General features: G+C 44.9%; 1 protein-coding gene across 1 annotated transcript; it reads left to right on the forward strand.

Moving 5' to 3' along the window:
- Nucleotides 1-1,177: 1,177 nt before the first annotated feature.
- On the forward strand, nt 1,178-3,817 carry LOC123139903 (uncharacterized). Its single transcript, XM_044559613.1, has 3 exons — nt 1,178-1,695; nt 1,895-2,797; nt 2,912-3,817. Exons 1-3 carry the CDS (start codon nt 1,660-1,662, stop codon nt 3,425-3,427), a joined length of 1,455 nt encoding a protein of 484 aa, XP_044415548.1. The 5' UTR covers nt 1,178-1,659; the 3' UTR covers nt 3,428-3,817.
- The last annotated feature ends 9,972 nt before the right edge of the window (nt 3,818-13,789 follow it).

Raw genomic sequence — 13,789 nt, forward strand, 5'->3', positions numbered from 1 at the left:
AAGGAAAGGGCCTACTTACATGCTACTGCTTCTAGTGTTGCAGGTTCATGGACACCATGAATTACGAGTGTTGAAGCTTCCCAAGCAGTTCCCCTGATCATCGCGAGCGACCGCTGCCGCTGTGCCTCCTCTTGATGGCGTGGACACGCCTGCATCTACATGCACCTTGGCAAATCCCGCTGGCGGTGCCTTCTGCCTTGTCTCGCCCCTTGGTACAACATTTGGGTTAGGAGTTTGTGCCGTCTTCGTCTCTCTCATGATCTCCAATTTTGATATGTATCTATCGATGAAACCATTTGTAGATTGTGGACTTTGAAAAATGCCCTCATGAATAGCTTTTCTCCCAGACGACCATATCGCCCATTACGTGATAGCTACTCTGATGAACTACGTATGTGTTAGGCCATCAATTAATGAGAATAGCCAATGCTTCGCTTGAGGCTCCGTAGTGGACACAAGGTGTTGCGCTAGATTGTCATCCACTAGAGCCCATGTGCACCTGGCTACCGTACACTCCAGAAGCGAATGCCTCCATGAATTCTGGCTGCCACATAACCCGCAAGAACTAGAATTTGACATATGTCGGTGAGCTCTGGCATCTTCACTTGGGATTGCATGCTTGGACAATCGCCACAGAAACATCCTGATATTGGCAGGCACTTGAATTTTCCAAAGCATCTTCCACGACTTCTCCTCATTATTTGTGCTTGAAGATGCGGCGGTACCTTTTAACCACGCCTACTTTCTTGTTTTATGGAAAGGAGCATTTTATAAGCGGATCTTAAGAGAAAACACCGCTCCTCTCAAAGTTCCAAGCCCAAAAGTCCTCAGTGTCCCTGGTACATAAAGGTATTCCCAAGATAATTGGCACATCCATTGGCATGAACACTTGTTGCACATGGTGCCTATCCCACATAGCCGATGTGGCGTCAATGAGCTCGGCCACTTGAACCGGCCTCAACAAGAGGTATGATAGATATAGATTATTTTTTAGGGGAAGGTATAGATATAGATTTTACCAAATTATTAAATCCAGGCAGGTTATATTTAGTGAGCCGCATTTTTTTTGAGCGGGTAGTGGGCCGCATCTGAGTTCTCTTCCTAACCCTGTGTTCAAATGGGCCTATGGGCTCAAGTGTAGATTAGCCCGAGCCCAAATCTCAACAGGTCCACCACAGGACAGATACACACATGGCATCCTCTGCCCTAACACTTTCCCCTCCCCACCCAAACCATCTCCCGGCGGCGGCTACCGGCCTTGTCGCCTAAACCAGTTCGGCTCCAGATGCTACGTTCTAGATGATGAAGGAAGGTCAAATTCTTTCTACAATCGGATTGGGAGAAGCAAGAGAAAGGTGCCAATTTCGTTCTGTCTTCGGAATTCGAAGAAGAAACGGATCAATTTCGATTTGTATTAGAAAAAGGAGTTGTTTTTATATGTCTGCCTCTCATGAGATAATAGTAAATCCGTCGGTTTACGGATTCTGTACCGGCTTGAAGAAGATTCAGAAACCTCCTCCGTCTCTGTCTTGGGAGTAGGGAGTGGGATGAGAGTTCTTTTACTAGTAGGATTGGAGGAGTCTATAACAAGTTCAGGCTGGGCGTTGACTATTGTTTCCAGATCATCGTTTCAATACTTACTTTGCTTATTGCATCGCCATGGAGCTTAATAGGGGTCGCTGCGGCCGACGTGATGTAAGTCGTTGCTTATGTTTTGTTATTATTACTCCCTCCGATCCATATTACTTGTCGCTCAAATGGATATTAGTAGCACTAATATCCATTTGAGCGACAAGTAATATGGATTGGAGGGAGTATTATAATTTTTCATTTGATGAAAGTCAATTTATCGATCCATCATCGATGACTAGTTTTTCCATCTGGCAAAATGCAGTCGAAAAGAGAAGCTAGTACCGGGGCCTCCCTAAGCGAGCTGCCTGCTGAAGTACAAGCTTTTAATGGGGACAGGCTAAGCGAGCTGCCTGCTGACCTGCTGCTCAACATTCTGGAGAGGGTGGGTACGCTTGATGCAGTAAAAACTTGCATACTTTCGAGGAAAATGCAGAAGCTGCCCAGTATGCTCTCACAGATCGTCATTGATCTCAGCTCTAATGATCTAGTTCAAATGAATGGTGTCGTCGCTGATGTGACAGACAAGATCCTTAGTACGAGGTCTCCGCAGATCACCATTCGCAAGCTGAAGCTCAAATTTTTCCTGAGCCCTTCTTGCTGTCTCTCCATCGGCAAATCTGTTGGCGCAGCCATGGTGACGCAGAAATTGGATGCAGCCGAGTTTGAGATCTTGTCGCCAAGGGATCTCCATCTTTGCTCTGATGCCTATCGCGTGCTCTTTGCTAAGCAGTTCAATAATTTTGTTCGTGATTGTCCAGATGCATTTGCTGGTCTCACACGGCTGCATTTACGGAATATGAGATTTGGTAAATCAGACCTACCCAACATCCTAAGCTATTGCAAGGTGCTGGAGTCACTATCTTTCTTAATGTGTGACGCGGGGATCCGTTCGGTTCTACATATAGAACATGCTCGACTCGTCGAGCTTGTTATCTCCTATGGAAAATTCAAAACAGTGGAGCTCAATCGCCTACCAAAGCTCAAACGGATGGCCTACAATAATTGGCCCTATGATGAAAATCCATTGGTTCTTGGTGTTCTCCCTCAGCTTTCAAACCTCAGTCTTGGTGATGCATGTCTTTCTCAGAAGACCCTCAAGCTAAGCCAGCTGCTTGCTACTGTCCCTTCTGTTAGTAATCTGTCTCTGGAATTTCGAAGTGAAAAGGTACTCGCTCCGATAATCTCTATCCCATTCTCATTGTAGTAAATTATTCATCACTTGAGGATGCAATTTATGCACAGTTTGCACTCATTATTAATTTATTATTTTATCTCCCAGATTTGGATTCAACCAGAATGCCCCAAAGCGCTTGCTCCTGTGCTTGCTAAGTTACGGTTTATTAATCTGGATAATCTTCCTGAAGAATGTGATATCTCTTGGACAATGTTCCTTCTTGAAGCTGCACCGTCTGTAGAGGACCTTTCCATCACAGTATGGGATCATAAGTGCCGACAGGAGTCACAAAATAGTTACTCAACGAAAACAGATGTGAAGTGGGAACCATCTAATCCAAATTTTAAGCACAAGAATCTGGCGACTCTAACTATCTACGGTTTCCAGTCCGATGACAATTTCATGGGATACGTCAGTCGTGTCATGCAAGCTGCGGTGAACATCAAGAAGGTGTCTCTGCACGACAGGAAGATGTGCACACTTTGCACTGACAAGTTTCCCCATGCTGACGCTCGTCCTTCAAGCTATCCTCAAACCAGCGTGCAGAAGGATTCATTGAAGAAGAAGATCACAGAGGCATCCTCGAAGGCTTCTCGGGCTGTGATTCAGTTCAGCTCGTAAGGTCCAAGTCTTCATAAATCAATAAGTCATTCATGGCATCGCCATGATCTATCCTCTAGGAAGGAGTTCCCGAACTCCAAAATCCGTTGGTAGTCGTCAGCGCCATTGCTTTTCTGCTGAACCCGAGCTTGTGTTGTAGCCTAATTGGCTACATATATATATATATATATATTTGTTGGAACAGCTCATTTATAATCAAAATAAGCATGACTACCCGTGTCCATGTGCCTTGTTGCAAGTGCTCATTTGTGAGAAGGTGGTGCAGCAAGTGCTTTTGTTGAATAAAGTCAATATTCAGTATGAATAATGTTCAGTTTGAATAAAGTCAATATTCAGTAATAAGTGTTTATGTTGAATAACGTCAGTATGAATAAAGTCAATATTCAGGAACAAGTGTTTATGTTGAATAACGTGCAGTAAGTGCGGTGAGGTACATGCAGTGGTCCGTCCCTGGTGGACTGGTGGCAACTCCGGCGCAGTTTGTGCATCCATTGGTTGCTCCGGCGCAGCTCGGGCGTGGTGACGTTGTGGTGCTCGGCGCTCCATTGGTTGGAGAAATTTGCAACAATGGATGAGATCATCATCGGAATCGAGTGCTTGTTTTGTTCCTTATTTGGCCGACTATAATTAGGTTTTTCATATCCTCCAATAATTGCTATGGTTTTGTTGTTAGCATAGAAATAATTTGCCTGATCCGATGCTGGATGAGCATATTAGTGGCATATACTCGTACTTATTTTTCAAGAAGTAGAATAAGGGCCCCTTCGGAACGCATGATTCTGAAAACGTTACAAAATCCGAACACGTTAGAGCAACTTCAATGGGGCGACCCAAACGGACGGCGATTTCGTCCATTTTTTATCCGTTTGGGTCGGCCGCCCGCCCGGCATCCGCCCTGTTTAGATATGGGTCGGCAGGGCTCCCAACGCGCCGACCCATATGTGCCGGCGTGGCTGCCTGCCCCCCCCCCCCCCCTCCTATTTTTTTGCATGATTGCATAGTTTAAAATAAAATTGTTTTGGACCGAATAAAATAGCATAGTTTATTACAAGCCAAATGTAAATAAAAAGGTCTTACATAGCTCTCACATAGTTTTGCAAATGAATAAAAGAAGATACATCTATTGGTTGCCAACATGAGCCCACATATACTCAACCAAATCATTTTGCAGTTGCACGCGAGTTTTCAATCACGCATGTGTTGATGAAATTGGATGATCTGTTCAAACATTGCCGCTACTCCATGCTCAGGCACAACATTCTCACCCAGAAACTGAAACCCTTGATCATACAGACATTCCGGGCGCTCGTCTTCTACGATCATATTATGCAAAGAAAATTGTGAAAAAAGAACTCGTCGGTGGAGTCCATTTTGTACCTTGGCAAACTGTCGAACAACTTGCGGGCGTCGGCGAAGGAGACGACCGGTGAAGGGAGTCGCGGTGCGCACGAACCAGCTAGCTGTCCTGCCGGTGTCTGACGAGAGTGCTGGTGAGGATCTGGCCGGGCGGCGAGGCGGCTTCTTGGTCGGGGGCGGCTGTGTGGTGGGGGCGCGGGGGTGGGAAGCAGTCGGCTCCCCGGCGGCAAGACGGCGGTGGCGAGCGACGTGGGAGTGGGCGGCGTAGCTGGGCGGATGTAGAGGCCCCGACAACTGGCAGAGTCGCCGGCAAAAATGGGCGGCGACGTCGACGACGAAGGAGGAGGGCGAGGGTTGCTGTTGGATGGGGGAGGGCAATGTGACACAGACCAGCAAACCCGGGGGGAGGAGAGGGCGAGCGTGCGCGCGTCCGTCGCGTTGTCCGCGCCGACACAAATCCGGCTAAAAAATGGGTCGGGAATGGGTCGCCCGGACAAAAAGCGAACGCGCGTCCGTTTGGGTCAGCGCGTTGGGCCGCCTTTTCTAACGGACGGCGGCGGACGAAATAGGTCACACCGTTGAAGTTGCTCTTAGTTCTTCCTCTTTATTACTACCTCCGCCCCAATGATATAAGATGTTACTACAACACAGTAAGAAAAACATTATGCAAAATGCGTTAGTTGCACAAGAAAACTGGTCTACACTTGTAGCAAAGAAAAAAAAAAGAGGTAATATCACCGGTGGTGCTTAAACTTGTCACCGGTGTTTACTTCAGTTCATGAACTTGAAAAACACACCGAACTAGTTCTAGAACTTGACATGAGGGTGCAAATAAGGTGATAATCTCATTAGTAGCCGTATAATGCGCTGACATCGCATTGTATTTTAATTAGCATGCACGTGGCGTTGGGGCCCTCTTCCAACAGATGGCTTACTTTATATATGTCTCTATGACCAGTGGGCCCCACATATCAGAATTAAGAAAAATCAACAATAAAAATTGGGGCCGCCAAGAACTGAACTTGCAACATAACCACAAGACCACTAATGTTTTTCGGAAAAACCAACGCCCACACGTGTGGGTGTTTGCAGATCACCCACACGCCTTCACCACTACTCATTTTGCCACGTATGAATAGATGACATCAGCAGAAATCTTTTTGGTTTCCGGCTTAAAAATATTTTATCTCCTAAATAAAAAAGCGAACTAAAAATCCGTTTTTACCATTAAATCCGTCTCGACGAGATCTTCAAAACTAGACCCCATGTTGGTATGTTTCGACGAAATTTTTTTTTGCCCAGAAGTTGCCATGATGTTTACACTATAGTTGTCATAGTGCTTAAACTAAAGTTGCCATGTGGCAATTTTAGTTTGTAGATCATGGCAATTTTAATTTTTTGACGATGGCAATTCCAGTACTTTGACCATGAAAATATTTTTTTATTGAACCATGGCAATTTTAAGTGCATGTATCATGGCAATTTTAGTTTATGGTGCATGGCAAGTCTAGTTTCTTAATTCTCCGTTTTATAATATGTTAAAACTACTTTTAAATGTAAAAGAAAATAGTTGAAACATATCATGGCAACTTCAGTGTAAATATCATGGCAATTCATGTGCAATAGACATGGCAACTTTTAACCAAAAAAAATTCGTCGAAATATATCGATATGAGATCTAGTTTTAAAGATTTCGTCGCGAGGGATTTAATGGTGAAAACGGATCTTCAATAGGATTTTTCATTTAATAGATAAAACATTTTAAAAACTATAAATCCAAAAAGATTCTCGCATGCATGCATGCAATGACGTGGCAATTTATTTGCATTAGAGACGTGTGGTGCGACTTCTTTCCTGCCACACATGTGGCAGTTATCGACGTCCATGTTTTTTCGTCCACAAATGATAATGACACGATATATTATAAGGTAACACGCCTGTGTGGTTTAAATGGTCTGCCGTCTGTGCGGCCCATGTTGCACATCTTAGCTGTCTTTAATGTTTTTACAATTTATAAAAAGTATGTAAATTATATGATAATAATAAAAGTAAATTTCAAACTTCGTATATATAAATATTATACATAAAAATTTACTTATTTAGAAAAATGTTCAAGTAATTTTTAAAATTATTGACATATTATTTTTTATGAAACATATAAAATAATTCATAACTATCATTTTATTTATATTTTTTAATAACTATATACAAATATTCTTAATTCATGGGTCGCGATAACTGCCACACATGTGGCATGGATGCGAACCCGCCCACACGCCTCGTGTGGCGTGAACAGGAACCCGCCCGCACGACCGCGTCCGGGCGCGCAATTGCACAGCCCGCACGTTCGGTGTGTGGCAACCCCGCCCGCACTGCCCCGTCTGGGCCAGACGACCCGCTGCCCGCACGACCCAGCCGTTCCCGGCCTCCGATCCATCCCCTCTCTCGTCTGCCGCCATCGACCCCCACCTCTCGAACCCCGACCTCCATCGCCGGCCATCTCTGGTTGCCATGGCAACCAGGGCAGATCCATAGGGCACTCCCACCGCAAACCACACCCCAACCCTCCCCACCCCCGCCCCCCCACTCCAACCCAGCCCTCTAGAGACGATCAGCTAAAACCAGGTGAAATCTCCCGATCTCATCCTTCTCATCCTTAAGGCTGAAAATCTCCCGATCTTGTACTAGGTCCATGCTATAGGGGTAGAACACTGCATGGTTCAGTGTATATTCGCAATTGCCAGGCAGAATACACCAGATCTGCCATGTACTACGTTTGAGATTAACTTAAGTTCCTAGTTTGATTGACGCAAGTAGTTGGGTATGAAATGGATGAGTAGGAATCCCTAAAAAAAGGAGAGGAAGGACAATTTTGGAATGAAGGGGGTGGGAAAAATTAATTGCCACTTGTGTATAACGACAGTTGCCACCTTTCGTTGTCAGTAACTGCCACCTATTTGACATGTTGCTTGCCATCCCTATATTCTATGTGCAAGCAGCGGAAGAATACAATTCTTGTGGATTGTTGATGCGTTCTTGTTCGTGCAGCGATTGAGAACACATAGGAAAGAAGCGAGACACGAAAGAATGAATCACGAAGATGGCGCTGATACTTGGGGTTCTCAAAGGCCAGAAACGCCCCCTTGGGATGCATCAGAGTACAGTCAACTCATCTCTGCAGGGCCGTTACTGCCACTACTAGAACAGTATGCAGGCGTTGGTATGATGCGCGATAACAAAAGAAGAGAACAGTTGCCATCTCCGCAACGATGAAGATGACATTCTACTTATGTCGTACACTGTCATTTTTTTGCAGGTTCTTATGACCAAAACACTCTTAGGGGGCCCCCGTGGCAAGTTCAGTCGCAAGGCGCTAACACTAACAAATGTACGGGCAGCCAACTTCAACTAGCTAATATGGCTAATCAAGGTAACGCAAACGAAAAAAGAGCACATACTGGTGTGGACATGAAAAATGAACATGCAAAAAAATGGCAAAAGGACTCACGAGTTATCACGGGTGAAAATGCAGAGCCTTCATGCAGCACGTGGCATCAGGCAGCACCCATGTATCTGTCATCGGCATCATACATAGGTGAGTCCATAAAAAGGTGAAGTTGCGGATGCGCACTTAGCAGAAGGAGCATAGTTGACAACTGCAATTGCCATGACTGGACATCTACAATTGCCATGTGTAAAAAACTGCAGTTGTCATCCCTGGACAACTGTTGTTGCCATCCCTGGACAGCTGCAGTTGCCATGGAGGAACAACTGCAGTTGCCATGAAGGAACAACTGCAATGTCCATACCGGTGCAACTACAGTTGCCATGCCAGGAAAACTGCAGTTGCCACGTCAGGGGCAACTGCAGTTGCCGTGCTAGCACAAACTGCATTTGCCATGAATTGACCAACCACTACTATGCTTACAGGTTATTACGGTGGTGGTAACCCGGCAAACGTCTCGTGGCAAGCTTCACAAATTGCAGGTGGAGCACGTCATTTTGGTGTCACAGACCACACAAGATGGTCACATGCAGCACAACAAGGTAAGGAAAAAAACTGAACCACAAAACAGCACTACATTTGTTTTTCTGGCAAAAAAAACGCACGTGCCGAAAAAAAGAATTGAAGCAGTGATGGTGGACAAAAACCAAGCATAAAACGCTGACAAGTGGTTGCGTGTAAATGAGTCATGTATTGTCTTTGAAAAATTGCCAACTGCTAAAAGCATGTGTGCATCACTAATGGTTGAACGCATTTCGCCTAGTGAGATCAATCTTATAATGCAGTAGTTTTGTTGCTAGAACATAGTGGTTGCCATATGTTGGTAGCAGTGTTTGCCATGTATGCAGGACTGCAGCTGCCATTCATATAGAACCCAAGTTTTCGTACTAAAATAAAGGAGCTTGTTGTTGTGCATTGGCAAACAATAGTTACCATGTTTGTTGAAGCGTAGCTGCCATGACTGGACAGCTACAGTTGCCATAGATGTCCACGCACAGACTCACGGCTTGCTGTTTGAAATGATGTCATGCCAAATCACTCGAACTTGATGTGATCCGTTGCGATAAACATGTTATTCAAACAAAAATCTTACTCTCATACCTGTTTTTTCTATTACAGGGCCTACAACTACAATGAACAGCGGCGCGGGGACATCTACTGCGGGGAGCTCTGAGCGCACGGAAGACGCATTGCACCAGCCAGCAGACAATCATGCCGCAAACAATTTCGAGTCAGAGTCGGAAATGGTAATCATTCCAGCAATGCCGACAAGCACCCCTTTGAACACAAGCACTGGCAACACTCAAGTAGATGGAACTGCCGCCGATACTGAAGTGAATGATGAAACTGACGACGACGCACAAGGGGATGAAGATGGTGGGCAATCAGAGATCGTGGTACCTCAGCCACCGTACGTTGGGCAGAGATTTGAATCGTTCGAAGAAGCAAAGGAATTCTACCAGACATATGCAAAGTTCCATGGATTTGCGGTCAACACCGAATACCATAGGAAAATTAAGAAAACTAACGAGTACAGCAGAGGTGAGATGAGGTGCCACAAGGCACGGAGGAACAACAAGGGGAAAGGTGTTGCGCCTGTCGTTCCGGAATGAAAGAGAGGTATCATTCTGAAGGCTGAATGCCCTGTCCGGTGTAAGCTAAACGTAGATGGTACACAGTGGGTGGTCACTGAATATTTTGACGAGCACAACCACAAACTCATAAAGAAGTTCGACCTGGTAAAATTTCTGACCGCCCATAGAGGGTTCACCCCCGTCGAAAGGCAATTCGTAAAGCTGCTACATGATTGTAACGTCGGTCCATCAAGAATGGTCCAGATACTATCGCTCATCCACAGCAAAAAGGGGACTCTGAGTAGCATGCCGTACATACCAGCTGACGTCACAAACCTACAAGCCAAATACCATAGAGAGAGCAAGTTGGCTGACATAGAGGCCACAATGGCCTACTTCGATGAGAAAGCGAAGGAAGATCCAGATTTCTTCTATAGGATAAGGTTGGACGATGAGGACCGTGTCAGGAACATGTATTGGGTGGATGGTGCTGCAAGGAGAGCCTACAAACATTTCCGAGATTGCATTTCATTCGACGTGACGTACCTCACCAATATGTACAAGATGCCATGCGCTCCGTTCATAGGAATAAATAACCACAATCAGTCATTGCAGTTCGGCTACGGGCTCGTTCGGAACAAAGACACGGATGGGTACGTTTGGCTGTTCAAGACCTTCTTGGAGTGCATGGATGGACTTGCTCCGATGAACATAATAACAGACCAAGATTTCAGCATGCGTGCGGGCATAGAGGAGGTCTTTCCGTTGGCAGTGCACAGGCACTGCAGGTGGCACATTATAAAGAAGGCTGAGGAGACACTAGGACCGTTCTTTGCTGACCGTCCAGAGATGCACAAGGCGTTCGAGCTGTGCGTGGACCACAGCTTGACGGTGGAGGAGTTTGAAAGGAGTTGGATGGCCATGACTGAAACACATCAAGTCCAAGACAATGAGACTCTTGTTAGCCTGTGGGAGAAGCGAATGTACTGGGTGCCGGCCTACTTCATGCAGTGCTTCTTCCCCTTTCTGCAGACTACGCAGCGCAGCGAGGGGTTCAATGCTGTTTTGAAGCGGTACGTGAGCCCTGGCAACTCATTGCTACAGTTTGCCAAGTAGTACACAACTTTGCAACAAAAAATTCTGGGATCTGAGCTACAGCAAGAAGCTACCACCGCGCTAAAGCAGCCGAGATTGCTAACGTATTTACCGTCGGATAGGCAAATGAGCAAGATATACACAAACAAGATCTTTAACAAGTAAGTCAGTTGCATTACCGTCTTATTTGCACAAAAAGCACTAAGTCAGTAGGTGCCTTATAGAGTGCAATGCAGTTGCCATGATATGCAGTTGCCATGTTTAATGAAATACTGTTTGCTATGCTTAATCAGCTGCAGTTGCCATGTTCAATGAAAATTCTGTTTGCCATGCTTGCTCGGATGCATTTTCCATGTTCAATGAAGTGCAATTGCCATGTTTAATGCACTGTGCTTCCCTTGGGGCATGTTGGTATGGAAATGCCAATGTCAACTGAAAAATGTTATATTGTCGACACTTATGCTGAAATGCAGTTGCCAGGTTTACTAAAATGCAACTGCCATGTTTGTTGAAATGCAATTGCCATGTTTAATCAACTGTAGATGCCATGTTTAATAAAAATGCAGTTGCCATGCTTTATGCAATGTGCTTCCATTGGGGAATGTTGGTGTAGGAATGACGATGTCCAGTTGAAAAATGTACTGCAGTTGCCATGTCTGGCGTACTGCATTTTCCATGTCTAATGTACTGCATTTGCCATATTCAATGTACTATATTTGCCATGTTCAATGTACTATGTTTGCCATGTTCAAACAAAATGTATTTCTATTTCCATGACAACATAAGGTGGTACAAAAAAAGAGCGCACGATAGTTTAACAGAAAACACACGAAAATTGTAGATTCCAGGAAGAAATAAAGCGTGCCAGCATGTTCACGGCTTTCCAGGTGGACGAACATACGTTCAAGGTGTGTTCTATTTTGGGCATGTCAGATTCAGAACCTAAAGACCCGGACAAAGGAAGGAACTACTTCGTCAAAGCCTCGATAGGCGAAGGCGAGTACTACTGCCAATGCTGTAAGTTTGAACGGGACGGCATTGTGTGCTGTCACATACTAAGTAATGGACATGAACGCTGTGACACAGATGCCCCGCCATTTCATAAGGCGGTGATGGACTTGGGACGCCGACGACGCGTTTGCGCCATAGACAACAAACGCAGTTCTGGCTGTGCCTGACGAGAGACCTGAGGCAACCATGGAAGCCGTGAGGCATGTTGTGCTGACAAAGAACTATGCTGAGCTAATTGATGAAGCATGCAAGAGTGATGAGACAGCGAGAGTCGCAGAAAAACACAAGAAGGCACTGAAAAGAGAGCTTGATGAGATCAAGAAGAGGAAAGCTGAGGAAGCCTTACACCGGTTCCCCCGCACATCAAGTGTGCCTTCATCCACGGGACCATCATCTGAAAACTCGGAGATAGGATCTGGAACAGCAAGCACACAGACCCAGGTCAGGAACCCACCCCATTCCATCACAAAGGGTCGTCCAAGAGAGATAAGGTACAAGTCGGGATTGGAGATTCAAGCACAACACAAGAAAACGAAGAAAGGGGCGGGTAATCCATAAGCAAAAATTGGGGCGCTGTGATATGGTCCTTGTGGAAATTTTGTTTTGTACCCTAGATGATGAGAATTTTTTTCAAAAAAAATTGGGATAATGACTCTTGAGGGGCATCAAAAGTGGAAGGAAAATTCATTGAATGGATAAATGCAGTTGCCATGTTATGGGTACTTAATCTGCCATGTTATGTGTAGTTAATCTGCCATGTTATGTGTAGTTAGTCTGCCATGCTATTTTATACTAAATATGCCATGCTATTATATACTAAATATGCCATGCTAGTTGTACTGGATCTGCCATGTTAGTTGTACTGGATCTGCCATGTTAGTTGTACTGTATCTGCCATGTTAATTATGCTGGATCTGCCATGTTGTTTGTACTGTATATGCCATGTTAGCTGTACTGAAAATAAGCCATGGTATTTGTAATGACTCTGCATGGCATATATTTCCATGACAATTTGACGTGGTTTAGTGACACATAGTGTGTTGTGTGCAATATACGGGAAACAAGTTGGAAAAAGCGTAACGTGCATAAACCGCAGCAAAGGTTTTGGCTACATGATCAACATACCCATGCTAGCCGGTGCAGTTAGCGATAAAAAAGAAGAAGCAAAACAGCCAAAATGAAAAACGACGATGACTTTCACTACCCATGTCTGATGAACTACATTTGCCATCTTTTTTAAAACATCGTAGACACATTTGAAACAGCAAACCGGTGCTAGAAATGATGAAACCATAGTAATAATGATAAAATAAAAACATATATGTTGTAACGCCTAAAAAGGTTCACGTCCACACATATATTACAGAGACTATTCAAATGTCGCTCACACACCACCACTACATAGTAGGCTACGCGGGGTTGCAGTCATAACATAGCACACAAACATAGTTTTCAACAAAGAACAAAGAGATAGTACCTTACATTCCTCGGCAACATAATGTAAGGTATGCGTCCGGTGTGTAACGCCACGTGATCACTTGTACTTCTTGATGACTTTCTTGACAGCTTCCTCCACGAACTCGCGTGCTCCGGACCGCTTGTTGAAATCTTCATTCGTCAACCAGTTCCATGTGTAGATTTTCCGGAGCTCAACGACCGTTGCAGCTGTGACAGCGGGGACAAGTCTACCTTCCCACTTTGCAAGGTATTCCAACGCGTGAAAGCCACAGTCCGTCCTGCACAAGAAAAAGAATCAGATGAACACACAAAAAGGACAGACATAGCAAAGATAGACTTCAATTCAGATGTGACAACAAAAGA

This window comes from Triticum aestivum, chromosome 6B (genome assembly GCF_018294505.1).
Source record: "Triticum aestivum cultivar Chinese Spring chromosome 6B, IWGSC CS RefSeq v2.1, whole genome shotgun sequence".
Lineage (NCBI taxonomy): Eukaryota > Viridiplantae > Streptophyta > Magnoliopsida > Poales > Poaceae > Triticum > Triticum aestivum.